Genomic DNA, 25,109 nt, shown 5'->3' with positions numbered 1-25,109 from the left:
CTGATCCTCTATATGACCTACATCAGTAAATGACACCATCAGAGAGAAGATTCTGTATTTCTATATAGTTATTCTTAAAGCTTGTCATCAGTGACACCGGGTCACCGACTAGAGAGCAAGGGGAGAAAATGTTTTAATTTGAAAAGTAACTAAAGCTGTGAGACAAATTTAGTTTAACATCTTACCTTTGAGATGTAGTGGAGTAGAAATATACAGTTGCATCATGAGGAAATACTCATGTATAAATATGTATATAATGCTGGGTGGTTGATGAGTTGGATGGTTTAAAACGAAAGTTCTGCTCTGTAACATACAGTAGATGTTGACAGTTGTTGGTGTTTCTTTCTAATGTCAGACCTAGTGGGACAGTTGTGGGAACTATGCTTTTCAGGTTTCTTGCCTATTTTTCGGGAAGAGATTGACATTTTAGGTTTTTATTTCATCCTGTGAAGTGTCCTTCAGACACTCTATTTGCATACTAAATATAGCATAGTATTTACTAACTAGAAAATGCATTTCCTGCTGAAAATGCGTTGGAATGCTGAAAGTTGAAATGAATTGCAAAAACATTGCTGAAAATACAGTAATGGGAGACTACCTGTCTGAAAAATGTTGAAGCCCGAAAGCATTTAAACTGCACTGCTGAAAACCCTTCTAGTTGAAATGTCTAACTATGGTGTCTGTAGCTGAAAGTATGAGAAAGAAGAAGGCTTTGAAAGTTGAAGAAGTTTAACAGGATTTGAAGATTTTCTCCATAAATATCCCTTTGAAAAAAACTTGCCAAAAGCTTAATAATTCAAAAAGTTTAAAGATTACAAATATGAAAAGTCATATCACCCCTCTCATGAAAGAGCTGAACATTTTGATATTCAAATGGTTTCTGTGGCTTAAAAAATTTCAGCAGTAGTGATATTTGTAGTAGTAGAAGTTGTAGTTGTAGTAGAAGTATTGTTTACAGTAGAAGTGTTAGTAGCATTAGAGATATGTATAGTAGTAGTAGAAATTATAGTTGTTGTAGTAGGAGTAATATTAGTAGTAGAAGTATTTGTAATTAGAAGAAGTAGTAGAAGTAGTCGTAGTGATAGCTGTAGTAGTGGTTGTTGTATTTAATATAACAGTAGTAGTAGAAGAAGAAGTAGTAGTAGTAGTAATAGTAATGCAGTATTTGAAGTAGCAGTAATAGCAGTAGTATAAGTACTAGTAGCATTTGTACTAATAGCTGTGGTAGTATTAGTACTGGTAGTAGCATGAATAGCAGCAGCAGTAGTAGTAGTAGCAGTTGTAGTATAAGTAATAGTAGTAGTAGTAGTATTAGCAGTAGTGGTAGTAATAATAGCAGTAGTAGTAGTAATAGTCGCAACAGCAAAAGTTGTAGTAGAAGTAGTAGTAGCAGTAGTAGTAATACTAGAAATATTAGCAGCAGTAGTAGTAGTTGTGGTAGTATTAGTAAGAGCATTTATTATTTCAACAAAAAAGCCTCATTTTGAGCTTAATGTTTAAATACAGTTAATCCATGGGGCTTTTATTTTGAAAGGGTGGGGCTGGGTGGGTTAGAGAGGAGGAGAGGAGACAGAATCATAATGTTAGCTAAACACAAACAGGTTATTAAATGATGCTTCATCAAAAGCATTTCAGTTGGAATTCATTCGGTGGGGCTTGTATTTTAAAATGGTGTGTGTGTGTGTGTGGGGGGGGGGGGGTCTAAAAGTCTCTAATACCTGAATGACTGTATGAGAGAGAGACACACAGAGAGAGAGAGAGACACACACACAGAGAGATAGAGTGAGGCTTGTGTCTGTGAGTCTGTGTGTTTATAAACATCAGTAATTAGCTCAAGCACGAACACCTGTGAGCTTCGCAGCCTTTACATAAGAAAAGACTGTCAAACAAAACCCCCATAACCGTATTGCTCCAATATTAATACTGGAGTGCAGGGATGACTTGAAGAACAAATCATGCAAAAATTGTATCTGTAGTGTAAAAAAAAGTGGCTTCAATGGTGATTTAGAAATGGGGTACGGTTGTCTGTACTTTTTTGAAGTACGTTTTAACATTGGGGTCTATGGAGGAGAAAGTTGGTTTTCCTCTCAAGTAAAGGCTTTTGTGCCAGATGTGTAAATCTGTGGGATTCCACAATCATTTGTCTACGACAAGGACAAGATTAGCTATGTTTCCATCCAAAAATTATGCATGAAGAGTGAAAATTGAGGAGTCAGTCGCAAAAGACATATTTTTTTCATAGGAATCTCAGGCTCCTCTTCACTCTAGCGGTGACATCACGCACTCTAAGCTGCGCAATACACACCCATTATAAAAGCAGAAAAGGACTGAAAAACACATAAAAGCAAAAAAGTGTAAAAGATATCAGAATGATTATATCATACAATCATTGATCAGGGTTTTCTCAACATTTGAAAGTTTAAATGGTGTCTGTAGCTGAAAGTATCAGGAAGTAGAAGGATCTGAAAGTTGAAAAAGTTTAAGAGGATTTGAAAAGTTTCTCCATAGACATCCCATTCAAAAAAAAATTGCAAAAAGCTTAATAATTAAAAAAGTTGAAAGATTAGAAATATGAAGAGATATAGCACTCATGAGCTGAAAGAGCTGAACATTCAAATATTTGAACGGTTTCTGTAGCTTAAGAAATGTGGAAGGTATTAAGTGCCAAAATATGTACGGAAGAAATAGTCGGAATAAAGAATAGGATAACAATACTTGGAATGCTGAATCAGCATTCCAAGTATTCTTACATTCTCTCTAATGCGACTCCTCTGATTGTATAGAAGTCTATGAGAAAATGACTCTACTTCTCACTTGATTTATTACCTCAGTAAACATTGTAAACATGAGTTCATGCTCTCAGTCTCTAGTTTTAAGTCTTCTTCAATACAGCATGATGTTCATTTAGTAAATTATGGTCCATTTAGAGTCAAATACACCATAAAGCGGAGTATGCTTTAGGTCGGGGCTACACAGTGATTGACTGGTTGCTACCACAGTGTTGTCCGGTCTGGGAGTTGTTTGTGTTTTCATCTTACAACGTGTGTGTTTTCAGTTCATGAAAATTAATTGGAACATCTTGTTTGCCTAAAATTGTCTTGTTTGTTTGTAATTAGCTCCACACTATCATGACAGTTCTGGTTGCAAAATAACGAGATGGAGACGACCAAAATGAAAACTCGAGGCTTCAAACCAGCAGTCCACAAATCAATTGGTGACATCACTGTGACTATGTCCACTTCTTATATACAGTCTAATTTATGATCATTAGTATTACTAGTGTTTAAGGAGCTTTGACCAAAAGGTGTTGATTATAGTATTTGATGACATATTTTAAATTTGCACAAATTACATAACCCCCTACAGTTGTACTTGAGAAGGACTCTCTGACTACAAGCTGACAAATGCATATTTACTGTCTTCCCTGTGTGACATGATCACTGTGCTGTGTGGGTGAAAGGCTGAATTTAGTTGGTATACGTGAGGGTGTATGAGGGGGCTGAGCATGAATGTGTAAAAACATAAGTGCCTACTACAATATGCCTTTAAGAACAGACTTGTACTTACATGGCTGGAGGACATGTAATCCCTCCCCTCTCCCCATAACAACAGTATGGACAGTGTGGACCATCAAGGACATTGTTTTTGTGTGTTCACAGTATAATAGTTCTTTATTTTACCATCAAGCAACATGTAAATGTTGCTTTACATGTTAATACACTGAATCAATACATTTCATATCTGAATGAGTTAACTTATTGTTTACTAGCTATTTCCAATATGAATGAGTCAACAGCATGTGACAAGGAAATAATAGACCACTGTTTCTTTTCCTGTTTCCTACCAATAGTCATTGATTTTGTTTAAAAAAATGCTTTTTCTAAAGTCAAACAAATAGTTCTGTGCCTAAACCTAATCAAATCTTAACCACAGCTGTGGCAGATAAAACAAAATTAGTATTATACATGACGTTATTAGATTGTTAATACTGTTTCATCAATGTGTAAGCAGCATTTTACTGTTGTTGTTGTTGCTCGAGGGGAAGGTAGTTCTAAACTATTTTATATGATCAATTATCAATTATAACTGAAATTTCATTGTTCATTGTTTGGACAGCTGTAATTTTAGAATCCTGCTTACGGCCATGGTTGCCAGAAGGTGGCGGTATGAGCTAGTATTGGCATGCAGAAGTTCTAAAGCCATGACAGTCATCAAGCATGTCAAGTTTGGAACAGTTTTGAAAAAGTACAGTTGAGTTACAACAGCTTGATGTATGCTGGCGAACCATGCAAAATGGCCGCCACACCACGTTCTCAACATTCCATAAAACCTCAAGCTTTTCATAGCTTTTAATCACTAAAGTCTTTAGATTGTTCTGACCAAATTTGAAGTTGATCTGATTAATTCCCTAAGAGGAGTTTGTGAAAATACATATCCTGGAAATGACAAAAAAAACACGAGTTTCACACAAAATTAAAAATGGCTGACTGCCGGTTGGGTTTAGGGCATGGCGCCAAGAGACTTTTTTTTTAGGTCCACATGTGATACATGTGCCTACCAAATTTTGTAAATCTATGTGAAATGTACTGCGAGGGCTGCATCGTCGGAATATTGTAGGGGGTGCTTTTGAGCCGATTTGCCACTATGAACAAATAAAATCAGATTATATAACAACATTTTGGGCTTGTAATCTGTGTGCCAAGTTTGCTTATGTTTCAAGCATTTTTAGCCTCTCAAAATTACTTTTGTTTTTCACGGAAAAGACTGCGTTGCCACGGCAACGCCATTGGACGAAACATCAAAAGCTTCATGAACTGGCATTGTGAATTTCTTACATTTGTGTGGAACTAATTTGATGTTGATTTACCTACTAAGAGAAACAAGCCAAAGTATAGAGACTTTAACTTCCTGTTACCAGTAGGTGGCGCTATGACTAGGATTCAAAATTGGCCTGCAGATGTCTTCAGGACTGGAGTCTAATCAAACATGTGAAATCTGGTAAAGATCTGATGATGTGGAGTCGAGTTACATCTAGGGCTGCAACTAACGATTATTTTAATAATCGATTAATCTGTCGATTATTTTTTTAGGTTAATCGATGAATCGGATAAAAAAAACAAAAAAGCATTAATTTCCAACCCTTTATTCAAAAACAGACCTGACAGTGCAAATCTTCAGAAAGTGCACAAACAGGTTGCTCCTTGAACATTCCTGAGCTGTTAAAGTAATAATTAATAAAAATAAAAAAATAAAAAAGGACTAACACAAAAAACATACACATGTATGCTTTACATCTGCCAAATATATAGGCTTTTTTTTAAATAAAGTGCACAAAAACGTCAGAACTTGTTCTCTACACTATACTCACACTCACAAACTCTCACACTCAGACACACACAGACACAGACACACACGCACTCACTCTCTCTCTCACTCTCTTTGTTCAGACACTTTCCATTGCAATGCAAAAATGTGAGCATGTCCACATGCTCCTGACTCAGGCTCGCTCTTTTCTTGGAGGCTATGTTTCCTGCTGCAGAAAACAGATGGTGTTGAGGTGGCAGGGATACATAGGTAAGACTTGGCTAGCCTGGTCAACATGGGATATCTGTCATTGTTTGCCTTCCACCACAGTAATGGGCTTTCTTCCTTGGCAAGGCTCTTTTCTCCAAAGTATGTGAGGACTTCATACCTCACTTGGGTGTGGACATCCTCAGCTTTGCCTGCTCTATCCTCTTCTTCACCATCAGAACCAAGGAGTGAGTCAAGTAGAGTGGCTAGAGGTGTTCATTCAGTAGCTGTAGTATCGGTGGAGGTAACACTGCAACTGCTATGCTGCCGCACATCCATCTTCCTTCCCTCTTCAAGTGCCAATGTTTGCACTTTAGTTTGAACATGTAGGATTTCATCAGGTGAAAGAAACTTCAGTTTTCTAAACCTTGGGACAAGAATCACTGTGTTTGGTGCTCTATCTGAGAAAGTAGTCTCCCTTTTCCATCTCTCCTGCAACTGCTGCACAGCAGTGAGTTGGAAAGCCCGCAGCAGGGCTGACTCATAGGCAGCACTTTGGGTGGACTTCAACAGCCCCTTCACAAGTGCAGGTATTGCAGATATTGTTGCATATTTCTGTCCATTCATGAACACAGTGACACATTCAAAAGGCTTGAGGACTGTTGAAAGCTCTTCCAGCAGGCTCCACTGGTCTGGTTTCAGATCCAGGTACCTTTTGCCTCTCTGTGTGACAGAGCTGTCGGACATTGTTGCTGTTACAGGCCACCTTTGCTCAAGCAGTCGGCTTATCATATAGAATGTGCTATTCCACCATCTGCTTATGTCTTGAACAAGGCTGTGCTCAGGTGTGACTATTTGTTGTTGTTTCTCTCTGAACTTACTGCTGGCTAGCTCGCTATTCTTAAAATGTTCTACCAGACATCTTGCAGCCTCGACAGCTTTTTCAATGCTTGGATGCTTCAACGCAGCATTGATCACAAGTTGCAAAGTATGGGCAGTGCAATGGACAGAGGACCACCCATGATTCTCCTCCAGGTTATTTGCTGCAGCCACAATATTAGCACCATTGTCATGGACTATGCCAATGATTTTGCTAGGAGGAATTTCAAATCTGGCCACTATCTGCTCCAACCACTCTGCAATGTTAGATGCAGTATGTCTGTCCTCCAGTGGCATGGTGGTGAGGCAGATTGACTGCATGTCCCAGTCATCTGTGATGTAGTGGCATGTAACGCCAAAGTAGGCTTCAGTCGCTACACTTGTCCATACATCAGTGGTAAGAGCAAGTTTGCTGTTGTTTGTGTTTTATTGCAGTCTTCACTTCCTTGAATGTCTCCATGTTCTTTCCATGAGTTTTGTGAAGTGGGTCCTGAAGGGCAGAGTGTAACCAGGGTTCAAGGTGTGGATCATTTTAGTGAAGCCGTCATCTTCAACCATTGACAGAGGCCTCATGTCAGTGACGAGCATGTTGAGGATACTATTCGTCAAGAGAGCGGCTTGCTGTGGTGTACTGTGATGAATTTAAGTTTGGAAGTATGTTAGTATTAAAAGCACACCTGAAGAAAGTATAAAATATCACAAAGTATAAAAATGTCACAAAATATACACATCTGGAATGTATTATATGTTTACAGTATATTCACTTGTAGAGGATAGTATATACGTACAATATGTAACTTACAGAAGTGTTAAACCATAAAATCACAATCATTGAATGCATTAGATTAGAAGTATAGTTACTGAATGTTTAGAGTCAGAAGGAAAAGCAAGGGTTTCAGAGATCTATCACGACCATATATGGAGTTAAGATGAGTTGGAGTGGAATCGGCATCAAGTGGAGACAGGACCGTGGTCAAGCGAGGGTGTCGGGTGCACGCGGTTTTACGAGGAGGAGGACAGGTCGGACCAGCGGACACTATTCAGACATTATCCGGGTCACTTAGACCAATAGTGAGCATTGTCTGAGGACAGGAGGAGACAATTGAATTTCAGTCAGTCACTGAAGCTGATACTGGATATTTGTCAACAATAACCGATATGGGACAAAGAACAGAATATATACATGACAACAGATTGAAAAATGAATGGGCCAAAAAAGGTGAGTGAATAAAAACGTGTCTTTAGTCTTGCAAACTATACCACCCCTGCTTTACTACTGTTATTAACGAGCTAACGCTAACTTGTCATGCTTGTCAAGCTGGATAACGAGTAAACACCAGCACCAGAAGAGGTAATGGAGGGACGTTACGTTCCTCACTTCAAAACGGAACAAAAGTAGGATTCTGTAGTGACTTACCCTGCTGTTGAACTCCCTTCCTCCTCATCAAGGACTCCAACATGTTTACGTTTTAGGTGCTGAATCATCACAGTGGTGCTCCCGTGCCATGTCGCTTTTGAATATCTTGCAATTAACACACTTTTTCGATTTATTTAATGTGAAATGCTGCCACACCTTGGATGACTTAAGTCGTACTGATTTCTCTGCCTCCGCCATATGTTTCAGAACAACGTTACGGGTCTCTCCGATGGTCTTTCCTCTACCTCCGCTCGGCTCCACTCTTTTTTTTTCTCTTCGCTCTGCTCTGCACTCAACTCAACATTTTTTTTAATACTCAAACATCGCCGCGACTTATTGAGTGCGAATAGTCGCGCGACACAACAAATCGATAATAAAATTTGTTGCCAGCTCTTTTAACAAATTTTAGTGATTTGTCGTTGCAGCCCTAGTTACATCAGGATGTTATGACATATGAGAGATTAGGCGCAGATTAGACAATGTTCGGCTGAGTTACAACAACTTTAATGGCGAATGGTGTTTTTTTGCCGACACGCGGATACATAGTTCGATAACTTTTTGATCAACGTATTGGGCACCCCTGGTGTACAGCATAGTCTTAAGAGACTTTTTTTTAAATCTACATGTGGTACATGTGCCAACTAAATTTCATACATGGGGCTGGGGCTCCTTTGTTGAAATTTTGCAGGGGGCGCTATCGAGGCAATTTATAACGACCAAGCCAAAAATCCACATAAAATCTGTATTTGCATCACCTATGACATGTGTACAAAGTTACATGAGTTTTTGAGTATCCCAAGTCACAGAAAAATCAGCTTGCTTTTTGATGGCAAACAAAGCATTGCCACGGCAACAGAGTTATCCAAAAACTCACAATATTAATGATGAACTATAATCAATGTCTTAAGGCTTTCTTTCTACAATTTGAGGTTGATCTGGTGAAATGGCTAAGTGTAAAACTTTTCATTTCCCTTTGCCAGTAGGTGGCATGTGAAAATTGAGGCATGCAAATGTTTTCAAGCCTGGACTAGCATCCTGCATACAAAATGTTGGGCAGATTTGACAATGTACCTTGGAGTTACAACAACTTCAATTTTCATGAAAAATTGCACAAAATGGACGCCACACCTAGCCATGGTTGTTGCATGAAAACGTATGATTTTGATCACCTTTCATTATAAAAGTCTTAAATTTGTGCTGACCAAATTTGCAGCTGATCACATAAATACTGTAGGAGGAGTTCGTGAAAATACAAAGCCTGAAAACAGGAAAAATGGCCAAAACGAGTTAACTACTGTAGCGTCCCCTAGTGGCTGAAGGAAATAAAAATGTGAGGGTATGTTACAGGCTGCTATGTGAACATTTGTCTCAAATTTTGTGATGATTAACACAATGGTTTCAAAGTTAGGTTGATTGATGTACAGAGCCACGCCTCATATATGTTCATTGGTCCATCTCTTCTTAAGGCGATAATTTATCAACAAGTTTTTAAGGGGCTTTTGATGAGATCGATTCAATCATGATCCACATCAAATTTGGGAGCAATCTGACTCAGCGTTTAGCAGTGGCGGAGCGTGCATTTTATATCTGGGCCTTCTGTGCTGTCCTACTAGACTTGAGCCATCTCCTTATAAGCTCATTATGACGCCACAGCTATGGTTATTTGTTTCTAGGGGTGTAATAATACATATATTCGTATTAAACCGTCCGGTACGAGGCTTATGAACTAAACAATACGTTTGAATAATACTAGCGCATTTGGAAAATGCAGAAGCTTAAATTGTGGTAAATATAATGTTTTCGGTGGACTGCGCTCACGTAACAGACAACAGGCTTTGTGACCTCTGAACCCGGAACAATAACAAAAAACAGCTGAGGTTGCGGCACCGAGCGTGTCTTCAGGGGGGCTAAGCTAACTAGCTTAGCGGGGAGCCCGAACGGATTCAATTGTCCAGACAATAACCCCGCGCATGACGGGATGCTTCGTAATTAACGGACAATGCATAAAGTCCAAATCAATGCAATTAACACAATGACAAGAAAAACTCACAAGAACCAGTCACATATATGACAACAAAGCAACAAATCAATCCAGCAACACTGCGGCGCTAGAGCACGAGCCATTCATATTATTCATAAGAATGACACGATAGACAAATGAACACTGTAGAACCGCTACTGCAGATGTAAAGTGTCAAAATGAGTTAACTTACCACAGTTGCTCTTCACTTAAAAAGTCCACTCAGGTCTCTCCAAAAGTTTTCAAAAGCACGTAGATTGTGCGTGTCCTGTCGTGTAGCTGCCTTGGTTAGCATAGCATAGCTCCAAATAGCTCCAAACACCAAGAGCTCATATGCAAATGAAACACATTCTTAGCCATAAAATGTGCAACGCTTCTCCTCCACTGTCAGCCAGAAATACCGTTCGTACAAATCCTTTTCCATGCTGGGTTAGGGCTGCAAGCTTCGTCGGTGCTCAGGCCCTAATAATAAACATTAGAATAACAATAGGTCTTTATTACGCAAACAAAAAAATATGTTTTGAAAGCAAATTTCTCGCACAGCAATCAAAAATCGAGTTTGTAAGTGAAAATATATAAACTGAGGATAAATTATTTGTTAGTTTTGCTTATGAAACTATAATTTTTGGTTGCAAAACAAAAACCTTTGCTTTCAAAACGAAAAGCTACGGTTTCAAAACCAAAACCAAAACGTAAAGCTACGAGTTGAGTTTGGATGTAGTGGGCGGGGCATACGCTGCTGAATGAGCCAGGAGTTTCTATTGGTGGGTTCGACTTGGATCCCGGCATCTACTTCCACTGTAGAGGTTACTGTGATGAGCGGCATGGAGGTAAGTTGACATTATATTGCTCTGTTTTGTCACAATTATTTTAAATATGGCAGCACTTCACTTTGTTTTCATGTTGTTAGTGTCGTAGAGTCTCTTTTTTTAAAGAACGACATGAGGTGTTGTTGACATGAAGCTTCACTTTCTGCGTGCATGTAACGTAAGTCGAACCCACCAATAGAAACTCCTGGCTCATTCAGCAGCGTATGCCCCGCCCACTACTCCAAACTCAACTCGTAGCTTTACGTTTTGGTTTTGGTTTTGAAACCGTAGCTTTTGGTTTTGAAACCGTAGCTTTTGGTTTTGAAACCGTAGCTTTTTGTTTTGAAAGCAAAGGTTTTTGTTTTGCAACCAAAAATTATAGTTTCATAAGCAAAACTAACAAATAATTTATTCTCAGTTTATATATTTTCACTTACAAAATCGATTTTTGATTGCAGTGCGAGAAATTTGCTTTCAAAACATATTTTTTTGTTTGCGTAATAAAGACACAAATCTACCTTCATACTTGGGCCCTAATAATAATAAACATTAGAATAACAATAGGTCCTCCCCTCCGACTACGTCGGTGCTCGGCCCCTAATTAGAATAACAATAGGTCCTCCGCTCCGACTACGTCGGTGTTTGGGCCCTAATGCAAATAACAATAGGTCCTCCGCTCTGACTATGTCGGTGCTCGGGCCCTAATAATAATACATTTTATTTGTATAGCGCTTTAAAAGGTACTCAAAAGCACTTGACATGGTAAAAACAGAAACAATAACAGCAACAAAACATTTTTGCAAGAAATTTTGACAGTATGGCTTCTACTGCCTGAAGACGCAATATATATACATATACACACCAATATTACCAGTAGTATCGTTGAGGTTCAATTGAGATATCGCTTCTCTCTTCTGCATTTTAGATTCATACTCTTGGATTGAATCTTGTATTCGTGATGGACAATCCACAAATCGTTCCAGTCATTTCTGTATTTGAGATATATATATTTTTGTTTGAGTCTCCCATCATTTCTGTATTTAAAATACATACCTTTTGAAAATTACATTTCTGTATTTGTGATGGAAAGACTTGAACTTAACATTTCTTAACATGAACCTCATTCTGAGCTTAAGGTTAAGATACATTTACTCTAAGGGGCTTTTATTTTGAAAGGGTGGGACTGGGTGGGTGAGAGAGGGGGAGGAGACAGAACCGTAATGTGACTGAATTGCCTGAATGTCTCCAAGTCATGTGTGTGTGTCAATGTCTCTGTGTGTTCATCAACAGCACCAATGAGCTCATATCAAACACCTGTGTGCTTGGGTGCATGTGTGTCACTGGTTGCCATGGTGATTGGAGCAACTGTGTGTTAGAGGCTAATTAAGAGAGATTAGAGTATTCAGTGATTTTGAACAAAACCACCTGTCAAACCTCTGCCCCCTATACCAAAACCATGAGTCCAATCAACAACATATGGGTATCATAAGAGAGATAAGACTCTGCCGAACGCACTGATGTGGTGTGTTTAAAACTGGTACCGTTTGCTTTCTTTGAGAAATTAGTGGTCAGATTTAACATGGAGTCTAGTGGAGCAGTTGGTTGGAGTTCATGTCGCTCTGTGGCTCTTTGATGTAAATGTGTAAGTCCGTTGGATTCCATAGACACCTGCGTGCAACCATCACAAAATGTCCTATCTTTTTGACCAAAATGGTGTATAAAGAGTAAAAGTAGTGGGACTGGAAGCAATTTGTTTGGAAAAATCACAGAATACTTTTCATGCTCTGCTCCACTCTGAGCATCACTCTAGCGCTGAACATTCCGTGCAATACACACCCATTATAAAATCTGAAACGGACCCAAAATTTTCCTGAAACTTAAGCTGTGACTTCATGAAAACTGTCCTAGCTATCAAAATGCCCATTTGGCTCTATAAACTCCAGTGTTTTGTCTAGGTTTTGAACTTTGAATCATTTTTGTACATTAATGTATGGCTAGTCAATATTATAGATAACAAAGTTAAGTGTATTTTTAGATGTCTTCTTGCCGAAACCCCATTCAAGTAAATGGAGCGATTTTGCTCAGTTTTTTGAGATTTTCGGGAAAACAGCTGGTCGTATCTCTGACAAAGGTCATAGCACACCATTCACGATTAGGACGCACTTTTTGATGTACGAGCCATACTGAATAATAAGCCCGCAGGATTATAGTCAGTGAGCTTTTGCACAGGCAGTTTTACTGCCTTTGTGCTACAAAGCCACACTGAATTACAATATAACAAAAGAGATGACATAACAATAAGGAACAGCACAAAAACATACATAACTAGCTTCACAGGTTAAAAGCAGATTTGAATAGATGAGTTTTAAGTGCAGTTTTGAAAGTGGGGAGTGATGGAGAATGTCTGAGGTGCTGGGGGAGGGAGTTCCAGAAGGAGGGGGCAGCAATGGAGAAGGCTCTGTCTCCCCAGGTCCGATGCTTGGACAGGGTAGGGGGGTAAGGAGGTTGGCATCGGTGGAACTGAGGTTGCGGTTTGGAGCGCGTCGATGCAGGAGGGCTGAAAGGTATGAAGGGGTGAGGTTGTGAAGGGCTTTGTATGTGATGAGAAGAATCTTGAACTGGATTCTTTGCTGTATGGGGATCCAGTGGAGGTTTTGAAGGACTGGGGTGATGTGGTCTCTGGTGGAGTGGGAGAGCAGACGGGCAGCTGAGTTCTGGATGTATTGTAGTTTGTTGATGATTTTGGTGGATGAGCAATACAGGATGCTGTTGCAGTAGTCCAGTCGAGAGGTGATGAAGGCTTGGATAAGTGTTTAAGCGGCTGAGGAGAGGGAGGGGCGTAGACGGGCGATGTTTTTGAGATAAAACGTGTTTTTTGCGATGTGATTGATGTGGCGTTGAAAGGAGAGGGTTTGATCGAAAATGATTCCAAGGTCACGAACATGTGTGGAAGCAGGAACAGTGGTGCCATCAATGCAGAGGGAGAAGTTGTGGTGGGATTTGTTTAGTGATTTGGATGATGAGGATTTCTGATTTGTTGCTGTTGAATTTGAGAAAGTTGGTTTGCATCCAGGTTTTTTATCTGTGCTGCAGTTGGTGATGGTGGAGTGGGTGGTGGGGGTGATGGATTTGGTGGTGATGTAGAGCTGGTTGTCGTCAGCATAGGAGTGGAAGTGGAGACCATGGTGGCAGATGATGTCACCATTATAGGTTAGAAGACTGCATTTAGGAAGGAGGATGTAATGTATCATGTGCAGGTGTAAACTCATCTGACTTCTGGTGTGTTCACGTGTAGACTGATGTATCAAGATTGGTTCTAAACAGTATACAAGAGTGAGTTTTTGTGTGAGAAAATCAACCCCCCTCCAGAAAAAAGCAAACATGGATGCAGTGAAAAGGACAATATCAGTTTAACAGCTGGTTCACTTTTGCCATAATCTTATATTTAATTATTTCAATAGTTAATTGTAGAATAATGAGCTTCCACATCATACAAATACATTGTGCATTTGCACATCCCAACCAACTACTGCTTTGAGAAAGAGGCTGCCATTATTCCACTACAGCTTCAAGCATTACAATGACCTTGACAAAGAGATGTTTAAAATGCCAAACATAGCACCACCTTTTAGTTGAACTCTTGTATCCCCTCTGATATGCTGAGGAAACAGACACTAGTGAATATGGCAGGATGACATTTAGCCGGCTCAGGTGCTACTAGCAGTGTGAACATCAGCACCACACGTTGCTGCTTATCTGTCACTGAGGATCATGTTTCCTCCTACAGTATTTCCAGCAGCAGGCCATTTCCCTTCCAGTCAGCTGATCTATGCAGAGCTAAATCAAAGTGATATAAGTGATAACCATAGTTTGGTAGAGATATGAGATGTTGCTTTTCCAGTGTGTATATATCCCCAGCAAGCAGCTTGTCTGCAGTTTCTGTACAACTTTTCGTTTAAATCTTGGAAAGTGCAACTATCTTATCGTGGCAACAGGTAACTTTTCAAATTTCCGACTTTTTTTCAACTTTTCAAATGGATGTTTTTTGGGCTTCTAGCATTAGCAAAGTTAGTGTTGTTTAGATTATCAAATAGACCATGAATCATAATTTTATTCCAGAAACATTCACGGTTAACTCTGAGTTTTCAGTACTAAAACGGTGGTTCATTTCTTACCGGGGTAGATCACCATAGTACACCTAAACACCTAAACTGAACACCTAAACTGCTAATGTTGAAGATAAGAGATCTACTCGTTTGAAAGTACCGCCTACTGACCAATCAAAGCTCGGTATGTGGGTCGATAATATTACACAAATATGAACAAGTGAGAGTCATAATCCAGACTAAAAGCAACACAGTTCAAACTGACAAATGCAGAAAGGACAGCTGGCAAGAGGATCATAAGAAAGGGCTGTACGAAATAGTTAACGTCAACATTCAAATCGGGTAAAGATTAACCTACACTTAAATTATTAGTCCTAATAGTATTGTACTTCTTTTAGAATGAGACTCCAGTTGTGGTTGCATAGGATGGTTTTTTTCCCCAATAACTCCAGAAGGTTGTCAAGTCCAAATATCAAATTGCATTGAAAAAAGATAGTTTTACAAACTTGTTTTTATCTGAGAAAATATTCTGCTACAATCCATTTTTATTTAATTTCACAGTTTTCACTGAGATAAAAAAACAACAACAATTAACTATTTGGTTACATCTAAATATTCAGCCATAACACAAAACATATTTTAGATAACAATACAACAAACTGTGACCGGCTGGCACTCATGTTTCCACTGTTGTCTTCTGACAACAAGACTTCTTGAATGAGACTCTTTCCATTGTGTCAGAAACATAATAGGAACAATCTGTCAGAGGCAAAAACAAGCACTTTAGTGAATGTTAATGACGGTGCCAGCTTGCCTCGATAGGATTACATTGCAGCCACTGCAGCGTTCACCATCAATGCTGGACCAATTTCAGAAATTGACGTTGACGTTAGTCACTTAGACACAAATACATGGGAAAATAGGGGTTGAGGACATTGAGGTAGAAAAAAATACTAAAGTTACTCAATACAATGATGGAAATGTATTTTATTTTTATTATACATTAAGCTCATTTATAATGCACCAGGAGTTTATCTACACAACATACAACTAGTTATTTCTTTCTAGTTTCCGTTGCCTCTCTTCCTGCTTCTTCTTTGCAGACTGTGTGTTGCTGAGTCCATCCTCACGAGGTGGTGGATGTGAATCCAGAGCTCTCTTTTCAAACAGCACTGTGAGAGGTTTGTCAGGTGCATCTTAACCTTAGTGATCATTCTGTTGTCCACTGATTTACTGTTGTGCATTATAAAAGAGAACACCGACACAGTCATGTTACATTCCCTGCAGTCATTGTGCCATTCCTTAGGCCTCGATGAATCATCCATCTGACATGTGACACAGACATGCTACTTCTCTTTCGGTCTCCCTCCCTGTCAAGGCTGCAAATCCATGTTGTGTGATAAATGATTGGTGGCAGACACAGACATTGTTCACTTAAACTTTCACACAGTATGCAGACTGTTTACAGAGTACGATGTAATGTGACAGTAAGTACACATCCAATCACATTATAGATTTGTGTGAATATATTTACAGTGCAACACTGTTGAAAAACATTTTATGAAATGGAAGGGTTTCGAAAACTATTAGGTTTTAGGTGCACGGTAAGTGTGTTACTATGGTAACTGGAGTAACATCCTCTCAATGGGTGGTTTATTTGTTAGCTGCTCTGAAATATAAGACACACACCTTTGTGTAGTCAAAGATAGAAGTTGTTTGTTTGTAATTGTGACATTAGTAATATTTATTTATGTTCATAAAAGAACACTGAAAGAACATGAAAGTAAACATGTATGTATCTTTCAGGACCGTGACCTCGCTCAGAGTCCGCCCTTACCATAAACATTTTTTTTCATATATTTATGACTTTACAATATCTCAAATTTGTGAGTTTTTCTCATCTTTATTCTCGCAAATTAAAAATATTTTCTAAAAATATAACCCCCTTCCACCAAATTCTTTTTTTTTTTTACCTTCAATGGCTTTAAACATGTTTCATACCGTAAACATGTATGGACATTTCTTCCTTTTATATTAGGATGAGATCTTTATATTATGTTGCTGCTGTTGATGTCTTCATTAAATCATTTGTTCCTTACCAAAATATTTTTGTCTGATATTTGCCATGTATGTATTGCGATATAGGCAGGTGAGTGCATTTCTTAGCTAGACACAATGCATAGTTAGTGTAGTGAAAGGTAGTGAAGTGTAGTTTTGTGCAGTGTAGTGTAGCGAAGTATAATTTAGTGTAGTGAAGGGTAGTGCAATTTAGTGTAGTGTAATTTAGTGTAGTGTATTGTCGTTTAGTGTGGTGTATTGTAGTTTAATGTAGTGTTTTGTAGTGAAGTTTAGTGTAGTGTATTTTAGTTAAGTGTAGTGTAGTTCAATGTAGTTTAGTATAATTTAGTGTAGTGTAGTTTAGCATAGTGTATTGTAGTTTAGTGTAGTGTAGTTTAGTGTAGTGCATTTTAGTTTAGTGTAGTGTAAAACACAGAAAGAATATGAATATGTTCAATGTAATTTAGTATAATATATTGTAGTTTAGTATAATGTATTGTAGTTTAGTGTAGTGTAGTTTAGCGTAGTGTAGTGTATTGTAGTTTAGTGTCGTGTATTTTAGTGTAGCGTAGTGAAGTTCAATGTAGTGTAGTGTATTGTAGTTTAGTGTTGTGAAGTTTAGTGTAGTGTAGTTTAGAGAAGTGTACAGAGCTTTGAGTGATCGGTATACTTTAATAATTAGGTTACTTCTTATCCTCACCACACACACATGCATGCACATGTCAAGGTACACACACTGGAACAAGGCAATTACCAGTGTTCTTGGGTTATGTGAATGATGCTTCATATTCATTAATATCCTTAATGTAACATGCACATGAACTACTGCATTTTAGCCTCTCACAATAATTACTATAAGGACGTATCGTACAATATGTGGATTATGACCTCCATCTTTTTTTTACCGGTCACCAATATTTTAACCAACTGGCAATGATGGCAGTGTAAACAGCAGGGTTTTCTGACCATTATAAGACTTGGCTATGTGCAGACATGATTCATTTTTGTTAACAGAGCTTGAGAGGGTTGAGGGTGTACTTTATCATGATATTATATTATCATTATATCAGTGGATTAAATGGTCTTAAAATGACAATAATCATAATTTATCGCAATTATTTCAACAAAATTAGTCCCTGTGACAGGCCTAACTGCATTCAGATGTTTTTTGATACAAATAATATTTACAACATACAGTGAAGCCAAATATATAGCTGCATATATAATAGCAAATGTAACAACCACAGTTACAAAAATGAGCACACGTTCGAGTTGATGGTCTTTGCCTGAGTTGTAAGTTGTCTGCCAAGGACTCCAGATTTCACTTTAAGTCAATGTCATTTAGCCAGACATTGCTTTTTCATAAACTCCTAACTCGGCATAGCGTGTGTTTGTCAGGGCGCCACCATCAAGAAGGAGATACAGAACACCAACACAGTCATGTTACATTCCCTGCAGTCACTGTGCCATTCCTTATAGGCCTCAGTGAATCATCCAACCCTAACCCTCACCATAGCAGAGGGTCAAACGTAGCGTAAAAGGATTTACAGAAAAAAATGTCATGTCAAAGAAACTGTTCAGAGTGAATCTTTTTGGATGTTATTATCATACTGTCTGTTGGTGATGTGTAGGTTCCTTTGTTCCAGTGCTTTGCACAAAGACGGGGTGTGGCGGGACAGCCTACAGGCCGCCTGTAGTTAATTACCCTTTATTTTCAGGTTCTTGTAATGTACCCAAATTCACAAAAAATATGTAGGATTCATACTACAGATGTTCTTGTAATCATAAATCGCAACGTCTACTGTCACAAGTTAATGTATCAGCAAATTGTTCATCTTTATTAGCCATTGATGCTGACCGTTACCCTCCCTCAGCAAAATCACATTAGAGGGTTGCACTTCCTACACAGTTACTATGGACTACTTACTATAATTATAAAACAAACACACTGCTGATGATGGCACCAGAAGTCAGCAGATCAGGAGGATGAAGATTGGGGAGGGAGGCAGTCAGTTTGGGATTATTTTATCTGGGATCATCCCTTAATCTCAGTTTTCTTTGATTAAAGTTGTTGTGTAAAATGTTCACTGCAGAGAAGGGTGTTGGTGGAGATGCTCAGATCTCCATCAATGCGGCTCTTCACATAATTAATCCACCTCTTCTCCATGTCCTTATTTTTTGGGAATTTAAATAAAGTGACCAAGCTTTTTTTGAAAATCCTGGCATTGAGGGAATATGCATTTGCGGGGAATCGAGGAAGGCATAGCTAGATAGCTAACTCTAGAAGGTAGTGTTGTAACTGAGGAGTGCTCTAGTTTTTGTTTAGTGTTAGGGGAGGGTTTATGCTCCACTGCGTCATCGAGCCATGATTCCAGACCCGCCCAAAAAATCCTGAACACAAAAATGGTTTTAAGCAATGTTTTAAGCAATCATTTTTGTAGAGGGTTTTTTAGTGACACGAATTGGGTGTAATTTGAAACCCCCCTTTAGGCTCAACCTCTTCTTAAGCTCCATTACTTGGTGTTACGGCCTATATAGTGTGCCTAGGGGTACACAGGAAGTAACATAAAAAGGTGATGAAAAACCTTGGCACAAACGTTTAACAAAAACCAAGAGGATAAGGCAGCTGCAATTAGTTACATTTATTTAACAGGATAGGTTAACAAAAACAAACCAACTAAAAAAGGAAGCGTGGCCGTCAGGCTCTCAAAGGCCAAAACAATAAACAAAAACCCCCATGCTAACTGGAAAAGAAGAGGTCAGCTGGCCTACGGAAAACAAACAGAACAACAATACTGAACTCCCTAACTAGTCACAAAAACAGGAGAAAACTTGACAAAATAAAAAGGCAGAGAACCCCTACAAAGCTTCCATTACGTTTGAACACCAGGTATGGCAGCACAAATGCTCTTGGTAGCAGCAACAGCAAACCCACAGCTCCACAGGCCAAGAACAAACGGGGGAGAAAGAACACTGGATCTGGGGGTTGATATGCAGCTCCACTGATGAAATGAGGACTCTCAGGTGTGGGCGCTTCAGTGATCACCAAGGGGTGTGGCAGACCTGAAAGACAAACAGAGCTCTCTTCTAGAAAAGAGGCATTGTTAAGTCAGGGGACGTAACACTTGGTCTTGAAAAGTCTACATTTTCGTTACTGAGGTTGGAGCCTTGAATCTATTTGAAATAATATTTTGATTTGTATTGGCCTCTCACTTCCTCCTACTCCCAGTTCATTCACTGTTATGTAATCTGTCTGTCTCATAGGCCATCATGGAGGAGGCTGACCTGCTGAGGGAGAGGCTCCAGGCCATCACGGTAAGTATCCGTCCTGTGCTCCTGGTAGTAAAAAGGGAAAGCTAGGATGTAGTATCTGTGTCACATGTTGAGAGCTGCTTTGCTGACTTAGGCTACATCCACACTAATATCTCCATCCACACGGTGTTTGTCCCTACTAATGCGCCTGAAAACGAATATCACGTGACTATTGACGTATACTGGGCATGCGGTTGGGTGCTTGTGTAAACAGGAAGTAGATTGGTTGCTTAGTTAAAAAAAATACGACAGAGTAATAAAGTAGTCTTTAATAATGAAAGGTTGTGTTTGATACTTAAGATCTTTCTCTATAAACTCATGTTTTAAAAGTTTTATTTTTCAGACTTAGTTACAACGCTGTGTCTATCTCTCTCACACATCAAATTTACTTTAAAATTAACACTTACACATACTGGATTACTAGATTATGGGTCCATAAATGTGGTCAACACACGTCTCCCTTGTTTCCTCAGTTTCGTTGTTGGCTGAAGTCTCTGTCCTACTGGAGAGCAATTCATGTTTTGTTCCTTCATAGTTTATGTGTGTGAACTTCACAAAATAAGCATTAATAAGAAAAGGAAAGTCCTCCGTTTTGTGTCCATCACCCCCCTCAAAGCCGCAAACCGTGACTTCAGACGTCCACTGCGTAGGGCTGATAACGCCGGTCACTAATCGCTCCAATAACAGCTGCTTCCTCCTGCACGTCGTGACTGCTAAGAACCAATCAAGTAGTGAACGCGGGTGTGGGCGTAATCGTTTCCAAACTTATGCGTTTACGACACGAAGAGGCAACCCCGGAGTTTTCAAACTTATCCATCCTCAGGAACACTCCTGAGGACGGATAAGTTTGAAAACTTCGGTGTAGTGTGGACGCTCAGTGTAAACGTAGCAAAAGATATGCATTTTCAAATGGAAATCTTAGTAGTGTGGACATGGCCTTAAACAAGTCCTTTATTTTGGGGATTTTCTTTCATTACATTACATTACAGTCATTTAGCAGACGTTTTTATCCAAAGCGACTTACAATAAGTGCATCAACATTGGTAATCAAAAGAACTACTAGTCACCAGAAGTCATAAGTACATTTCCTTTTCCAAACAAGCATCTAAGACCATGAAGCAGAGCATAACTCAGAGCCAAAGTACAGTGCAGAAACAAGAAAAACAGTTAGTGCTATAAGTAATACGAATACAATAAGTGCAACAAGCTAGTATGAATACAATAAGTGCTAAGTGGAAGGCTCAGGGTAGCACTTCCTGAAGAGGTGGGTTTTCAGCCTGCGCCGAAAGATGGGCAGCGACTCCGCTGTCCTGACGTCAGTGGGAAGTTCATTCCACCACTGTGGGGCCAGGACAGAAAACAGCCGTGACCGGGTCGATCGGCCGCCAGGACCTCTGAGCGACGGGGCAACCAATCGCCCCGAGGCAGCAGAGCGAAGTGGTCGGGCGGGGGTGTAAGGCTTGACCATGGCCTGGAGATACGAAGGAGCTGTTCCTTTCACTGCCCTGTAGGCTAGCAACAGAGTCTTAAACTGGATGCGAGCTCTTACAGGTAGCCAGTGTAGAGAACGGAGAAAGGAAGTTGTGTGGGAGAACTTGGGGCGATTGAACACCAGGCGAGCTGCGGCTTTCTGGACAAGCTCCAGAGGTCTGATGGCCGATGCCGGGGCTCCGGCGAGTAGAGAGTTGCAGTAGTCCAGGCGGGAGATGACAAGAGCCTGGATGAGAACCTGCGCCGTCTCGTCAGTCAGGAAGGGACGAATCCTCCTGATGTTGTAGAGCAGGAATCTGCAGGAGCGTGTAATGGATGAAATGTTTGCCGAGAATGACAGTTGGTCATCCAGGGTCACACCCAGGTTCCTCGCAGTCCGAGTTGGCGTCACCACGGTATCATCAATGGTGATGGACAGGTCCCGGTGCGGGCAACCCTTCCCCGGGAGGAACAGTAGCTCAGTTTTGTCTAGGTTGAGCTTGAGGTGGTGTGTCGTCTTTCTTATTAGGTGGGGAACACTTAACACATAACAATCAACTTTGAGGCCCAATTCCAATTTGCCGCCTCCACCCTCCCACTTTGTGGCGGAGTGAACTCTGTTTGAATTACACATATGATGTAAGTCAATTTTACAAGATCATTTTGCAAGTCAAGAAACTTGCAGTACCATTAAGTTTTGCGTGAAACCGATCAGTGGACTACATCTCTTGTCTCATACAATGCACACCGAATGTAATTTTAATGAAGTCAGGTTGGCCTAAGAGCTCAACTCAAGATATATTCAAATATGCCACTTGGCAGTAGTGGTTAGGAAGAGGACTGTGGTCATTTTGGGGACAGGGACGAAGGTGGTCTTTTTGAGATGTGGTAAATAGAGACTGGAGCAGTGAGAGGTTCAGAATATCTGTGAGGACATGTCGATCTGCTCAGACCTTGAGAGTACGGCCAGGGAATCCATCAGGTCCAGGTAATTTGTGTGGATACCTCCTTTTGAAGGATGTGCACACATCATCCCTGGATATTATTAGTGGGCAGGAGTCCTGGGCCTTTTGTACCTCCTCAGCCGTGGAATTGTTCTCAAAGTGTGTTCAGCTCATCTTGGGAGTTAGGGTCAGACACATCTGAAATCCCACCCATATGATCATGGTACCAGAGTCTCTGTGCTCGACAGTCAGACACAGACAGAGACAAAGCTATAAATATCAGCAGACGTCATCAGGGAGATCCCGTTTCACAGGGGCTTAGTGATCCAATCTTAGCCCGCAGTGATCCCCCTCACTGTGACATCCAGGAACACAAGGCTTTTTGATGCTGGGTTAAAGCCATTAAGCAGTGTGTCTGGGATCATCCAGTCAGGATACATATCTGTCAATTATTAAATTAATCTAAATGTCCAGCTGACAATTAAAACCTATATGAGATGAATTGTCTGTCTGCAGGAAAGGATGTTCTAGTAGTTGTAGTGAACAGGTGGACACACACACACACACACACACACACACACACACACACACACACACACACACACACACACACAGGTAGGGTCAGGTCATGTAGGTTGTGTTGCTGTTTAGTTATTTATGGCTGTCCTGCTGTCAGCTGGAGGTTGAAGTGTCAGCAAGACAGCACAACAGGTGGAATTGTTTCCATGTTGTAAAATGTACACATGATGCAAACATATGTTTGATTTGTCCCCAAAGGACAAAAGAAGAATCCAGGAGAACATCGCCAAGAAAAGGAGACAGATTGAAGAGGAGAAATTAAACCTCCAGTACATAAAGGTACTTTTTACTGTTTAAAAGAAGAAAACTACCATCCAGGAGAGAATGTTGTGCACCGTTCTAACATCTTATTGTAGAAGTGGGTCTCCAGCAGACACCGAACAGAGACTGCACAAGACTACCAGGAGGAACTTTGGGATGAAGTTCTTGTGATTTGTGAATGATAACACTGCAACAATCCCTGTTTCATTTGTGTACAAACTCAGACATAATCTGAAGCAAGGCCAGACCTTAACTTCACAAGTATTAAAAGGAGTCCCTCTGCATTAGCTTTATGTAACTTTGTAATATCCTTTTTATTTTACCCCAACACCTTACTACTGTCACACTTCCTCTTCTGGCCCACAGTCCCTGTTTAGGAGCTGCCATTCTCATTCATTTGTGTTTTAATTTTCATCTGCACAAGAGTAAGAAAGACATTGGGGCGTTCCACACTGATCAGAGTGATGAGGTTTTTCAAACTATTACACATAACACAAAGTATTTTCTTTAAAGCTGTAACCTAACCCTAACTCTAAAAAGCAAAACCAAGGGCATAGAGAGTCTGACGAGCACATCCGCACTGTTATCTTCTCTGGCATTGACGTGTGTGGCTGGACAGTAACAACACTTACACACTGTTAATGAGTGATTTACACTGATACTGATAAATAAATAAATGTATCAGTATCAGTGTAAATGAGCGTAAGTCACGCTTATAAATACTGACACAAAGTGCATCTTTGGATTGTCTTAACAGTGTGACAAAAATGCAAATGCTATCTTTAAATATTTCTTCCCTACAATTAGAACTTTGTCTCCTTACAACGTTTCTCAGTGTTGCTAACCTGTCTAATATTAGATTTCATGAGAAGTGCAGTTAAGAATCAGTGTTCTGTGACATCTGTGATATTGGTCACATCTTACTGACAAACTGATCTCATGTCCTCTTTAAAGATACTGAAGATGTGGTGCATTTGTTAATACACTGACTCTGTCTGGAGTCCCAAATTAACTTAGGAAGATGTGCCACCTTTTAATTGGTGATAGATGGTTAAAGAAGATATGATTAGCAATAATAAAATTATCCTAGCTGTATAACTCTGCACTTACTGTTTGCTGAACTCTGTACTTACTGAGGGATGGAAACTCTGAGGGCATCTAGTGGAGATGACAAAGTGGCAAGATGAATTGTGAATAGAACTCTAAATCCTGTGGGCAGTAACACTTGGTGTGTTTGATTGACAGAAGAAAGCCCTGAGGGAGCAGTGGCTGATGGATGGTCTGAGTCAGCAATCGGAAGAGGAACAGGAGACCATGAGGCTTCAGGCTCAGGATGAACAGCAGCAGAGTGATCAGCTGCAGAGCAACATCCTCAGGTAAATCACACAGCACCTCCCACACAACAGGCAGAGAGCTGCAGAACTAACACACCATGTGAGTGAAGGCATTCGTATTGGCTTCAGGTGCACTGATGCTTGTGAAGACTGAGTGAAACTTCATGATCTCAGTAGAGAGAATCAGTTGCTGCAGAAGCAAATAGTTTATATTCATAGAAATGGAAAAATGTTAAAATGAATGCATAATTTGTAATATATGTGCCTCATAAAAAATTGTATGCTTCATACAAGCTGTATGTTATTCTTGATAACAAGGGTGTAGGTTTGGTTTTAGAAGTAAGTGGCACATGGTAAAGTAAAAAAAAAAGAAAGAATGCCACACTTACATCAATTTGGCAAAAGACGA

General features: G+C 39.8%; 1 protein-coding gene across 4 annotated transcripts in view; it reads left to right on the top strand.

Moving 5' to 3' along the window:
* Nucleotides 1–25,109, top strand: part of palmdb (palmdelphin b) — a 74,110-nt gene that overhangs the window by 6,745 nt on the left and 42,256 nt on the right. For 3 of the 4 annotated variants that reach the window (XM_068709634.1, XM_068709638.1, XM_068709637.1), the window contains exons 2-4: nt 20,065–20,115; nt 23,304–23,384; nt 24,612–24,742. In XM_068709634.1, coding sequence (XP_068565735.1) covers nt 20,071–20,115; nt 23,304–23,384; nt 24,612–24,742 — 257 coding nt within the window. In that variant the 5' untranslated portion in view covers nt 20,065–20,070. The remainder of the gene's footprint in view (nt 1–20,064; nt 20,116–23,303; nt 23,385–24,611; nt 24,743–25,109) is intronic. The other variant, XM_068709635.1, reaches the window with a different exon arrangement.

This window comes from Cebidichthys violaceus, unplaced genomic scaffold (assembly GCF_023349555.1).
Source record: "Cebidichthys violaceus isolate CVI_PGR_0920_01 unplaced genomic scaffold, fCebVio1.0.p SCAF_15, whole genome shotgun sequence".
Classification (NCBI taxonomy): domain Eukaryota; kingdom Metazoa; phylum Chordata; class Actinopteri; order Perciformes; family Stichaeidae; genus Cebidichthys; species Cebidichthys violaceus.
The sequence above is the reverse complement of the archived record's forward strand: the minus strand, read 5'-3'. Positions and strand labels throughout refer to the sequence as shown.